We start from the raw sequence: 14,334 nt of genomic DNA on the forward strand, positions 1-14,334 counted from the left end.
ATGATTAGACTTTTACCTTTTTTTCTTATTTTACTAATTTATTAATTTTAAAATGATTTTTAAAAAATATTTAAATATTGAGTTAATGTTCACATCTTTTACGGTATCTTTAAGATGTGTAGATGTTAATAGAACTATAGAAGTCTTTCTAGCTGAATGGATAACTAGTAACCCTTTCACTTTACAAGCATGGGTTCAATTTTTATTTCTTACATTTTTTAACTTTTATTTAATGAATTTTTTTATATATTGTTCGTTTTACCTTTTACTTTTTACTTTTTCCCCTTAATTCTTGAGTCTGTTATTCTTTCCTGCTTAATTCTTGCATCTATTATATAAAAAACATTTAATTTTTATAACAACTAATTAAATGTAATAGGAAAATCTATATATATATAAATAAAGTTATTTAAAAATTTATCTATTTTCTCATGATATTAACTAAATTATTTATTAATATAAATATATTTTAATATCTTATTTATTAATTTATTTTAAATACATATATCAAAAGTATTAGAGTAAATAATTGAAATAAGTCAATGAGAGCTCAAAATTACACAAATCAGCCAAATAGAAAAATGGTTCATGAATCAACCAGAGGCATATATCTATATAATTCGAATTAGGTTAATTCGAATTTCATCTCCATGTAATTCGAATCAACTTGATTCTTGATTTAAATTACACCCACAGTAATTCGAATCAAGGTGATTCGAATTACACTTATACACGTGCACATAGTAATTCAAATTGGTCAGATTCGAATTACTCATGATTTAATTCTGCCCATTCTTTTATTAAAAAATTAATAATTTATTAAAAATTAATAATTTAAAAATTAAAAATATATATTTTATTTCATACATTAAAAAAAGCTAACAAAATATTTAATTACTAGACTTCTTTAAGATATTAATGAGCTATCAATTCGAATTTCATACAATACTCTTTTACCCATTTTTAATACCTCATGAATATTTTTTAAGATTGAACAGAAAAGATAATATATATAAGATCAGCTTATCAGAGTTCCAAAGTTATAAATAACAAGTTCTAGGCTCGACCTGCGAAGTAAAGGCTGACCAGAGTATACAAATACATATATATATGACTGCAAGGGCAACCCAAAATATATGACAAAATATCTGTTTCTTTAAGTCAGCCTCTAAGAAGAATAAAACACAAAATATACAAGACGTAGAATCTATATACATATATACATAGACGAAATACAAACCCTAACCCAAAATATAGTTCTTCGCTTCCAAAGAGTCTTCGAAAAGCTCAGAGATGTGCCTCTCAACCTACATCTGAAAAACAACATGTATGTAATGAGAATCGGAGTTTTTCAACATGGTAAAGGTGCCCACATAGATAATATATAAGGTCGCGGAAAAACCAAAGGCATTCCTAGAACTCCGACACTCAGAATTAAACTTAAAGAAATAAACTAAACCATAAATTTGGTAAAACTCTCTAAGGTGTCCAAGTCTCAATCTAACTCTAATTCTATAATTCACTTTCTGTCTCATTAAACCTTATCCCTATAATCCACTTTTTGTCTCCTCCAATCAAATTGTAATTCAATCCTTTACTTTTCGTTTCCTTCAACCCTCCGAATCACTGGTAGAACTGTCATCGTCACTCCTCCACCAGACAAGGGGCCTTTCAGTTGCATAGACAAAGAAAATACAAATAAGATGCAGTTACAGCAGGTAAAGCATATAGCAAGTAGACATAATAATTCAAATAAGCAAACTCAAGTAATGCAAACTCAAACAAAACAAACAAATGCATATGATGTATGCCTGTCTATGGCTGATGATATCATCTGTCAGTTATATAGTCAAACCCGACGTATTCTGATAGCTAACCTTGGACAGAAACACCATTACGGAGCAAGTGGATTTGAGCTACAACTCCTTGCTACTACCCGCTTAACCCAGAACAAGTGGAATAAACCACTACTGCTGCTATTACTCAAGTGTCATAATCAGTGACTTGGAGCAAGTGGGACGAACCACAATCCTACTGACCTGGAGCAAGCTAGACAAACTACAATCCTTGCTACTACCCAGATATCTCAATCAAATTCAATTTCATTTTTCACATTCATTCACAACATCATTTCAATTCATCACTATTTGTACTCATCAACATCATAATTTCACATACAAACTCATATTCTCATAAAGAATCATTAATCCAACACATACAACTCACTTACGCTTCATACACAATCCATATATCACATTTACATACATCACAATCACCTTACCATCATCTCAACATGTGAATTCATCAACAACAACCAATAAGCTCCAAATACAACACACATTAAACTCTACATTCATCACCTTTATTTACTTAAACATTAACAATTCACATATTCAACTTATCCTACGGTCAACTAACCTAAATTTTTACATGACATTATATATTATCTATGAGAAACTAAAACTATACCTTGGCCGATTCCACCTTAAACTTGGAACACCTCAATTATCTACTATTCCTCAAGCTCCAAAGTTTCAACTCCTTACCAATTGAATTTCTAGCTCCCAGAATTCAATTTCAAACTTCCAATATCCACCAATTTAAATCCAAATCATCCAATTCAACACAATTCAATCTATTTCGATGAAATTCACCAAATTAACAACTAGGGTTCACATAATTGAATAATCACAAGGGTTTAGAGTTTTCTTACCTTATCCGCGGATTAATTAGACAAAATCTAATAATTATCCACCACTAGAGTACCCTTAAACTATCAAAATCACAAAATCTCTCAATACCAAAATCCAAAATTCGTGGAAAAGGAGGAAACAGAAAATGGGACACACAATATCAAATTTCTTACCAAATTATTGGGTGAGTTTCATAGAGAATTTCGAGACGAATGCGTTGCCACAAATGACTCGTCAATTGGAGCTCCACGGAGGATTGAAGTTTGAAGCGTAATAGGGTTTGTGTTTTGTTTTCCTTCCTCTTCCAAGTTGGGTGAACTCAACGAAAAGGGAGAAGAAAGGCTGAAACTTGCATTTATATGGGAGTTGGATATGTGAGCTTGGGCTCATTTAGGTTCGGTTTGGGTTCGGTCTAGTCAATTCGGTCTGTTAGCCTTTTTTTGTCAAAAACTTTAAAATTAGTGTTAAAATTCATATTTTTGATATTTTTACTCTTCTAACTTATCAAATATTAATTTTTTAATGGGTCGAATAAACAACTCTACACGATCATATTAAGTCGGATTGAGTACCCACAGGTAGAGTACATGTTACCAGCCCTACTCCTTTCTCGGGTCGCTCCAATTTGAATATCCTGTATTAAATATGTTTAAAAATGTACAAGTGCTTGCTGAGTTGCTTGGGCATTTCCATTTTTATTTTTTTTTGGTCATGGCATTTCCATTTTCTTTCTTTGAAAAAAGAAACACGGAACTAGGTCAAATGAGCAGGCACCTGGTCCACCTTTGAAAGATAAACTCAAATTTAATCCAACCCAAGTGGCTCAAATTAGACTGTCATCTAAAAGGGTGGGCCATGAGCCCATCAACATCATATAAAATTACAAACCAAGTTTTTTTTTTGTTTTTGTCATTAATCCTTAAAAGTGATTTCTGAGTTCTGATGGCATTCTTTTCTAATTTTTTTCTTTACTAAAGGTAGTAAAAAAAATCAAACAGAAAACTCCAAATTTAGATGTACAGGACTTAATTATTTAAATATTAAATAAACTCCAAATAGGTTTTTATTTAAAGGTTCTTTACTATTTAGACAAATCTTGACTATATTATTACTATGTTTTATATAAATTGTTCAGATTTATAATAGCAATTTAGTTGACCAATTCTTTTTATAATATAGTATTTGATATAAAAATTTAAATAACATCATATATTAAAACTTGAATTTTTAATTTAAAATATAAATATATAAAATATTTTACCTGCTACAGAAAAAATATTGCACTTTCTATATTTTATTTATTTTACGGAAAAATATTTTTTGTGTTTTATAATATTTATTTATCTCTTAATTTTGTCTTTCAATTATTTTTCACTCACCTTGTCTCGCATATGAATGTCAATGGATAATAAATGATGGATTGTCTTTTGGGTTGAATACGATGAGAGATTGAAACATCAAATGTGAAACGAGAATGAATGTATGAATAATAGGAAATATCAATTTTAAAGTCTAAAATGTGTAGCCAGTAGCCTAGTAGAGTGCGAAAAGTGTGACCCAGTTAGTTATTAGTTAAAGAAATTTTATAACATTGAATATACGGATATAAGGTGGATTTCAAACTAATAATATTTATTTATTGGATTCTAGCAGGGATAGTCAAGTATCGAATTCTTAATATTTCGGATCTAAAATTTTAATAATATATCATGATACCACTCATTCTAAAAATTTTAACTGATAAAAAAAAATAATATTAATAATTATATCTCTAATACTCTCTAAATTTTCATTGTCCACATTATACAAATATTTTATTAACTCCTCATACTTCAATATTTGACTAAATCAAATTCATAATGGCACTGAAAACTATAATTATGAAAATAGGTCCCCCTACATCTATTAAAAGAGTTTTTTTAGTTGCTTTCATAGTAAACGAGAGATCAATTTATCAGAATTTATTTTGATTATGGAAAAGCAAGTGGTGTTTTGGGAGATTATGGGAGGCTGGGGTGATTTACCGTGGGGTGGGAAAGCCAGTCAACACGCAGGGGCGAGGTGACGAGGCAACCAACGCAGCCTCTGACACCACGCAGGGGCGTGGTGAAGCTAGCGGACTTCGTGTCACCACCACGCAGGGGCGAGGTGACTTGGCGACCATGCATGCGTGTGACACCACGCAGGGGCGTGGTACAGCTGGCGTCGCGGAGTTCCGAGGTCGTTCACCTCGGGGGGGCGTGGTGCAGGTGTCGGCATGCAGGGGACAGGCTCCCCGGTAAACAGCACAAGCGTGGCCTCTCTTCAAGCTCTCAAGCTCTATATAAGAGCATTCCCCCCCCCCCCCCTTATAACATTCATAACAACACGAGAGTTCCCCCCCCCCCCCATTCATATACACAGTTTTGAGAGAGAGGTAGTAGTGAGAGGGAAGAAGGGTTTTGTAGGAGAAGGGGTTGCTGCTGTTAGGAGCATAGTGAGTGAGAAAAAAAATTATTTTGTATTTATTTTAAAAAATGGTTCGTAATTATAATGCTCCGGAGGATCATATAATAAATTATTTGGATCATCCTATATATGTAAGTTGGTAAATTAAATTTTTGTTGTATATATTTTATCTGTTATTTTTTGTTATTTAATATGTTCCATAATAATTTTTTGTTAATTTAAAATAAATTTTCTAATATAAAAAAAAAACTAAAATAAAATATTATATTGTACCAATACAATACTATAGTATAATATAATATACTATACGATAAAGTAAAATTTTTTTTAAAAAACTCTAATAAAATAAAAAAATGATGTATATACTGTAAGTAAATTTAAATATGTATACTATACTTTGAACATATTCAAAAGTTTAGCCTGTAAATGTGGTAATGTTAATAAATCAAATAAATAAATATTAAAATTATATATAAGTTGTTATTTATAATATTAAAATATTAGAGATGATAATATTTGTTTATTAATAAATGAATAGTTATAACTAATGTAATAAATATATTTTTGTTGATGCAGCCTAACAGAAATTTGTTGGTGCGTAAATTGGATCCGCCACAGAGTTGGAATCTGAGGGTCGAAAACTACTTACGCGCCACTGGATTCTACCACGTATCTAGGATTGGGATGATTAGAGGATTTCACCCGTTATTAGCTGCTCTGGTTGAAAGGTGGAGGCCGGAGACTCACACTTTTGTGTTGCCGGTGGGTGAGGTTACAGTGACATTGGAAGATGTCGCACATATATTTGGGTTACCAATTGATGGAGAGCCTGTAAGTGGATGGACTGATAGTAGTAGTGATTTCGTTCAGAGTCAGAGCATGGCAATATTCGGACGTCAACCGGTGCTCAGTCGTAACTCGAAATCCTATATAAAGCTTGGTTGGGTTCGAAGTATCAGAGATGAAGAGCCGTTGGATACTGAGGAGTCCATAATGAGATACGTGAGATGTCAGATTTTCTGTCTGTTAGGGTCGACTCTATTCACAGATAAGTCGACCGCATACGCCCATGCGAAGTATCTACCGTTGCTTCGCGATTTCCACCGGATCCATACTTATAGTTGGGGTTCAGCATGTCTTGCACATCTTTACAGAGCACTATGCCGTGCATCACAATATGATACGAAGGAGATGGATGGCCCTCTTAATCTGTTGTTTGTTTGGGCGTGGGAGCGAATGCCGTGTATTGCGCCTGTACCGAGACATATCCTTCCACCTGCTGAGATACCAGTTGCCATGAGGTAAATATTTATGGTTCTTGTCAGAGATTATATTCATTATGCATGTTTCATTTAGGGGTATTAACGTAAATATACATGTTTCAGGTGGAGTCATTCGGAACGGAGCGCAGTATGGTTAGAGAAGACCGTTGAGACATTTAGGCATGACATAGACTACATGCAGGAGGTAAATATTTATGGTTCTAATGAATCGTAGTTCCATACATTACTGTTAGGGTTTTGACATTGGAATTATCTGTGGCAGTTTGAGTGGCGGCCGTACCTTGGAATGAACGTACCCGTTGAGTTACATGTACATCTTGATGTGTGTGATATCGTTGCTCCGTTGTTGTCATTCGAGTGTATCGAGTGGCACCCTGCGGACCGAGTTATGCGTCAGTTTGGGTTCGCACAGTCCCCCCCGCGAGTACCAAGGGTCATTCCAGTGGATCAGCATTGCATGGTTCTTCGCGGAGTGCAGCTTCATGACTGGACAGATTTGCATGGGGGTTGGATAGAGGAGTGGGGCAATAGGCGAAACGCTCGACTACGGGATCTGCACCCCATTCCGACCTGGGATTTCATACCCACACCGGAGTATCGGGATTGGTACATGCGCTCATACGAACATATGCTGAGATTGACGGCGTATGTTCCTCAGCCAGCTGCACCCCAGCCACCTGCACCTCAGGTCCCACCTGCACCTCAGGTCCCACCTGCACCTCAGGTCCCACCTCAGTTTGCAGTGTTTGAGCCAGCTCCTTATTATGTACCTCAGCCACCACAGCCACCACAGCCACAGGACCAGGGTGCGTCCAGCCACCACTCTCATCACTCTCAGCCGACGTTGACGATTCCAGTCGGTCATGATTGGTTTGACTTTTCCATGGTCGGCCGCTGCAGGTATGGGTGACGCAGCTCCCGGTCACCCATATGACCTACGGACGGAGCGAAATCCACCCGATAGGTATACTCCGTCAAAGCCAGGTCTAAGCATGATGGGTAAGGCACTGAATTGGATGGGCCGCAAGAAGTGAGCATCGGGTTGGGGTTTTTAGATTTCATAATAGGGTATCAATGTAATATGTATTTAATGTTCTGTGTGTTGGCCAATGTTATTAGTAGTTAAAAATTTGTATCTTTGCTTCAGTAAGGCACTAAATGTTAACATTATCATGGTCATAAACATCAATGGATAACATCAAATTTAAAATTACAAACACGACTAAGAGAAAAAAGAAAATCTATTATAAAAATGCAAATTCAAAGATACAATCACACTGAAAATAAAAGTCATTCCCCCCCACCACTTGATCCAGCACGCTGAGGACATCGACTCCGACTATGTCCTTGAGCACCACAGAGACGGCATATCCGAGGACCACGCATGTCGCGTGAGTCCATTTCGTTCAAGTATCTGGTCAATTTTGGGCGACCTTTCGACGTTCGCCTCAAGGCGGGATTAGCGACCAATGTGGGTCCCTCATATGCAGGCCATGTCTCGGCATCACCTAACGGTGAGAACTCGAATCTATATACCTTACGGACCTCTGTCATCTTGTACACGTCATGCACATACATGTGCCAATCGATTCGCTGGTTAGCGCAGCAAGCAATAACATGGCGACATGGTATTCGTTCCACCTGAAAGTGCCCACAGTCACACGTACGTCGAGCAAGATCGACGACTAACACCTTTCCGCTAGTCATTTCGCGCACCTCAAATACTTCATTCCGTCTGTCAAAACGGTGCACAACTATATTCCCAGCCTGTTGCATACTTGCCTCTATCCGCTGTTGTGCGAAGACGGAGTAAGTATATCCAGCATGTTTGCGTTCGTGAGACTCAGCACTCTTCCGTGTGAAAAGTTCATTCAACCGATAATACGTTGCTCGGACTAGCGCCAACACAGGTAGATTACGGGCACCCTTCAACACTGAGTTAATGCACTCGACAAGGTTCGTCGTCATATGGCCCCATCGATGTCCCTCGTCGAATGCCAGTACCCAATGTCTAAGTCCAATGGCATCGCACCACCTGGCGTATGCCTCGCCTCGCTCTTCCAACCTCTTATAGTTGATGTTATACTCCTCCACCGTTCTTGAATACCCAATATTGACCACAAGCTTTTGCAAGTGAGGGACTTTGAATGCTCGTAGGAAGTTGCTGCCGATGTGCCTTATACAAAACATCCACCATGCTCTTGGAGGTTGCCAGTCACCTCCGGAACGATTTACTGCTGCTCGAATTGACTCATGCCGGTCCGAGATCATACCCACACCATCTTTTCTGACAACATGCATTCGCAGATTCCTTAGAAAGAAGTGCCACGCATCAGCTGTCTCCCCTTCCACCAAGGCAAAAGCGATAGGCACAATGTTTTGGTTCCCATCCTGTGCAACAGCTACCAGAAGTGTACCTTTGTACTTTCCATATAGGTGTGTTCCATCTACCTGAACTAGGGGCTTGCAATGCCTAAATGCCCTAACGCATGGATTGAAACTCCAGAATACGCGATGAAGTATTTTTACCCCTTGCGCCTCTTCATTCCCATTGTAGAGTGGGCGTGTTTCTATCTGGACAACTGACCCAGGCATCTTCTGAACCATAACCGAGAGCCACCACGGCAAGGCTTGGTAACTCTCCTCCCAATCACCGAAAACTTTCGCTATGGACTTCTGCTTTGCCAACCAAGCCTTTCGGTAACTGATGGTATAGTTGAACCTTGACTGGACTTCGGCTATTATAGTTTTCACCTTTATGGACGGATCTGTCTCGACCAATGGCCTTATAGCCTCAGCAACTGTGTCCGAGTCCAACTTGGAATGATCTTGTGAAATCACTCCCATCGTGCACGTGTGCCTACCGTTGTATCTGCGTATCTCCCAACACCCTTTTTTCCGTATCAAGCTGGCTCGGATAAGCCAGTCGCACCCGCGCCCATACATCTTGCACTTTGCATAGAACGTCTGTGGCTCAGACTCATACACTTCGTAGTCAACTCCTCTAGCAATAGTGTAACTTCTAATTGCTGCCACGACTGACTTTCTAGAACTGTATTCCACTCCAATGCGGAACTCTCCGTCCTCGGGATCAGCAACGCCTACAGAAAGTGCCCATTATCGTTTGTTAATCAATCCGAAGTATATATTAAAGATAACAAATTATTCGGTCATCACGTACCTATGTTTGAATATTCCAGAAACTCCGGTGCATGCATGGCGTCGAGATCCAACTCACGCATAAAAGGTGGCACGTTCATCGGTTGACTGATCGATGGGTGAACCACTACATTAGCAGCTGCTGTCTCAACTCCCACATCACCATCCTCATCTTCGTCGCCAACTTCATAAGTGGCTTCGAAGTCCTCTTCGCTGTCACTATTCATTTCCTCGTACACTGCAGCTCTATCATCCTCCACCTCTAAGTCATTTTGAGTCCCTCCCGCCACTTCCGTTTCAAACTCAACATACAGCTCAATATGGGGCTGTCGCATCTGAGTATGCCGGTGAATTTGAAACATATTATGCATAGTCACTTCGTCAGTGATTGGCATGGTATCAAACTGTATTAGGCCACCAAAAACTACAACCGGATTACGGTACAGAATTCTGCTGACTCTCATTAACGTACCGTTCTCCATGCTTTGACAGAGACCATTCCGAAGTTCCATAAACGTCATGGTGCATGGAACCACAAACGAAAATGGATTCTGACAGACGAACCTCACTCCCTCATGAGTATTACGTATTATCTCACCGTCGCGATACACTACCAAGTTTGCAGTACCCTCCATTACCCCAGAAACACCCTCAAAGAACACTCACACACTTCCTTAGAATGAAAATGAATCCGTGCACTGCCTTATATAGAGAGTAGCCTTCACCACGCCCCCACGTTTTGATTGCGCCAGGCGAATCACGTTCTGCCACGTGTCATTACGCTCCCACGTGATACAGCAACACGCCCCCACGTGATGCATAGGTGGACCAACCACGTGCCGCCACGTCAGCAACACGCCCCCACGTGATGCCAAAGTGGCAATTTCTTCCATTGCCAACTCATCAACACGCCCCCACGTGGTGCTTGCGTGGCCCATTCATCTTTCGCCACGTCATCACCACGCCCCCACGTGCTAGGTTAGCACGCCCCCACGTGCTGCCACCGTGTCCCAATCATGCTGCGCCACGTCAACTCACCTTACACTTGTCGTAGCCTCCACGCCCCTACGTGTTGAACTTGACTCCATCATTGGGTAAAACACCCTATTCTCCCATTTCTAACCAAAACACCACTTTAATTCCCATATTAAAATTTTTGACCCTCAATTTATATCATATAAATTAAATTTATTTATTTCGCTCAAAATTTAAAAGTTACTAAAATAGAAAGAATAAGAGTTTGGCTTAAAAACAATTTTTTTTTAAAAAAATTTAAATAGACAAAAATTATTCTATAAACATTTTAAAAATAATTTTTAAGTATTAGATGTGCGTTATCTACTCTTTTTTTCTCCTTTTTCTTTTTTTTTTCTTACAACGAGGTCATCTTTTTCTTTTGTTTTTCTTCAACATTTTTTTCTTCTCTTTTTTTATTTCTTCTTCTCATTCTTCTTTTTTTTTTAATCCTCCTTCATTATTGGATGTTATCGTCATCTTTTTCATCTTCTTTTATTCTTATATATATTTAATTATTTTGATTCACAACACAATTTTTTGTTCTCTCTATCATTCATTTATTATATAATTGATTTAATGGTACGTATATTTAACGCATGAAATAAATTTCATTAAGTATTTTATTTGAATAAAAAATATCGTATTTAAATTAACTTCTACTCCTATAGTAAGTAATACAAAGTTAGAGAAATATTTATATAATCTTAATATATGTTGTTACGGTGGGTAACCGGAGATGGATTGGACGGATGGCATTAACTGGCCCAGATGTGTGGAGGAGGAAGTTTCCGTCTGAGCACACAGCTCGGGAGATTCCGTCCGACTTGTGCTCACAAGTGAATGGGGGGTGGTACCTGCAAAGACACTCCGATGCCTAAGTTAGCAAGGGTGTGAGCAGGTCTAGAGAGTATTGGGCTTAGAAATACCTGAGGAGCGTCAGTGTACTTATAGTGGTGAGCCAATAACCACCGTTGAAGTAGCGCCGTATCTTTAGGGTGTCAACCGTCCCATTATCTTAGGGAGGTTAAGATATGGCTTTGTAAAGCGGTTAGAGAGATTTTAGGGGCGGTTACTCATTTGAATGAGTGCTTATCTGCCAGCTAATCTCATGCCCGACTTCTTTAGAGTAAGTCGTGGTGAACACCGACTTCTTATGTGAAGGTCGGTGCTTAGCTAGGCTTAATCTATTGGATTAGGCCTTTTAGTTGGACCTGGGCCCTTATCATTGGGCCAGGGTATGAACAGTGCCCCTACTTGAGCCCAAGATCTCTTTAGGGCTTGGGTTCAAGTATTTAACTCGGGGTTGTAGCCGACTTTCACGGGTTTTGAAACCGACGTGATTATCGCGACCTTTTGTTTCTGACGGTTACGTCAATTCAAGCGTCGTGTCCGTTGGGGAAGCGTCTAGGGATTGAGGGCTTTGGTAACGGTGCAATCTCATTAATGACCGCTCCGCTTTTACCATTATGCCCCTTAGCATGTTTATAAATACTTTCCCTCTCTTTCCATTTTCCGTTTCTGCAATCTTTCAAACTTCTTCTTTCTTTGTACGTGTCGTGTTTACTCATACTACATTCTTGTGCTCCGGAGACTTTTGCTTCTTCCTACCTTCATTCAAAAAGAGGTTAGTTTCTTTCTCCTTTTTTGCATTTTTCATATGACTTCGCTTTGTAGAGAAATAGGTTTGTAGACTTGCGGCTGGTTCTTTTTTCTCCTCTTTTAGAGACCTTTGTTTTTTGATTTTCTCCTTCCTTTTTCTTTTTTCCTTTTGTAGGTTTCTTCATTTTCCTTAGAGAAAGAAAATGGCCTCCGTAGATTGGGTTGACGTTACTGTTCTGGGGGAGGAGCCGTTGGTTGATGCGGAGTTCATTACTCACCTTCGCACCCATCATCGGCTCTGTACTTCGGATGAGGATGAGCCTAAATATGAGTTGCTTATTCCCAGTTCCGAGGACCGAGTCTGTCATGGGAGAGCCAACGAAACGGTTTCCCATTTCTTCTTTATGTATGAGTGCATGATCACCCGTCTGGGCGTCTTTCTGCCCTTTTCAGATTTTGAGATGTCGGTTTTGCAGCACTGTCGGGTTGCACCTACCCAACTTCACCCCAACTCCTGGGGTTTCTTGAAAATTTACCAATTTATTAGCCATGCTCTGGATTTCCCGACTTCTCTGAAAATCTTTTTCCATCTTTTTCATATGACCAAGCCTTTTAGTGGGTTGAATAATAAACAACAATGGGTTTCCTTCCGAGCCATACAAGGTCGGAGGATTTTTACCCTTTTTGATGAATCATTTCATGATTTTAAAAATTTCTTTTTCAAAGTACAAGCTGTAGAGGGTCATCACCCCTTTTTTCTGGATGATAATTCTTTTCCTCGCTTTCCTTTGTACTGGCTGGAGGCCTCCCCTTGTGAAAAATATGGTCTGGATGACCTGGATGAGGTAGAGGCTGCTGTCGTGGGGTTCCTCCGAGAAGTGTGGGGGAGGGCCCCATATTTGGATACTAAAAAATTTCTCCAAGGGTCTCCGACCTTTGTTCAATCACAGCTAGGTAGTTTTTTCTGTTCTGCTAAGTTTCCGACTTATTAACTGATCGTCCCGACTTGTTTGGTTCTTTAATTATTGTTTTCTTTTTCCAGAAATGGCAAAGACAAATGCTCAAGAATCCTTTCAGAGGGTCCAGGAGGCTAAAGCTAAGTCTCGCGCTCGGTCTGGTGGCGCCAGGGTTATCTCTCCTCCTCCTCCCCCTCGCAACATTGGGACTTCTTCCAAGCCTATTGTAATTTCTTCTTCAGCTCCCTCTCAGCCGCTCCCCGTCGTCCGACCTTCCCCCGATCCAAAGAAGCGCAAGACTTTAGAGTCTGGTGCTTCTGAGGCTAGGGCGGATGCCCTTGAGTTTGTCCGAAAGAATATCTATCCCCATGTTCGTATAGGCATGGATGATATGTCTGTTCGGGGTCACCTTACCACTATGGTCGAGGAAAGTCTCAAGGCGGCGGGGGTATGTGGTAAGCTCTTGGATATTTTTGAGAAGGCTCCCCTCAGCTCTTTAGGGACGACCTCGAAGGTCGAGGAGCTAGAGGGAAGGCTTCGCTCATATCAGGAGCATGAGGGAGAGTTGAAGAAAGAAATTGCCAAGCTGAGGGAGGAGAGAGATACCTTTCGGGAGAAGGGGAAGGCTTTGCAGGCCCAGTACAACATGGAGGTGGAGCTGAGGAAAACGGCGCAGGCCAGTTATCAAAGTTTATTCAAGGACCTTGTGTCTGTGAAGAACGATCTGCTGAACTCTCGGAAGACATATGATGAGTTGGAAGACTCAATTGCTGATGGCGCCGAGGAGTCTTGGAGGATTTTCTTGGAGCAAGTTAGGGTCATAGCTCCCGACTTGGATCTTTCTCCTTTACATCCTGACAAAGTTGTTATTGATGGTGCCATCGTGGATCCTCCTGCCCCCGTAGTTGTTTCCGAGTCAGAATTGAAGACTCGTGGGCAGAGGATTATTGAGTCCCCTCCACGACCTAAGGATGCTCCGAGTTCTTCAGATGTTCCTCCGATCCCTTCATCTCCCATGGATGCTTCTGGTGCTCCTCCCGATTCTGGTGGTGGTGACCCATCTGCTATGAAAAAATGATCTTTGGCTATTTGGGGGTCCGGCCTGTGGGCCCCCCATTCTTAAACTCTTTATTTATTTTGTTCTTGTTTGTGAGGTTTGAACAATTTCTTTTGGCCTTT

At 39.6% G+C, this 14,334-nt stretch overlaps 1 protein-coding gene across 1 annotated transcript; it reads right to left on the reverse strand.

Annotated features, from left to right (window-relative positions):
* Positions 1-7,714: 7,714 nt before the first annotated feature.
* Positions 7,715-10,218, reverse strand: LOC130936792 (uncharacterized). Its single transcript, XM_057866939.1, has 2 exons — positions 9,606-10,218; positions 7,715-9,525 (listed from the first exon to the last, which is right to left on the reverse strand). Exons 1-2 carry the CDS (start codon positions 10,216-10,218, stop codon positions 7,715-7,717), a joined length of 2,424 nt encoding a protein of 807 aa, XP_057722922.1.
* Between the last annotated feature and the right edge of the window lie 4,116 nt (positions 10,219-14,334).

This window comes from Arachis stenosperma, chromosome 6 (genome assembly GCF_014773155.1).
Source record: "Arachis stenosperma cultivar V10309 chromosome 6, arast.V10309.gnm1.PFL2, whole genome shotgun sequence".
NCBI classification, from domain to species: domain Eukaryota; kingdom Viridiplantae; phylum Streptophyta; class Magnoliopsida; order Fabales; family Fabaceae; genus Arachis; species Arachis stenosperma.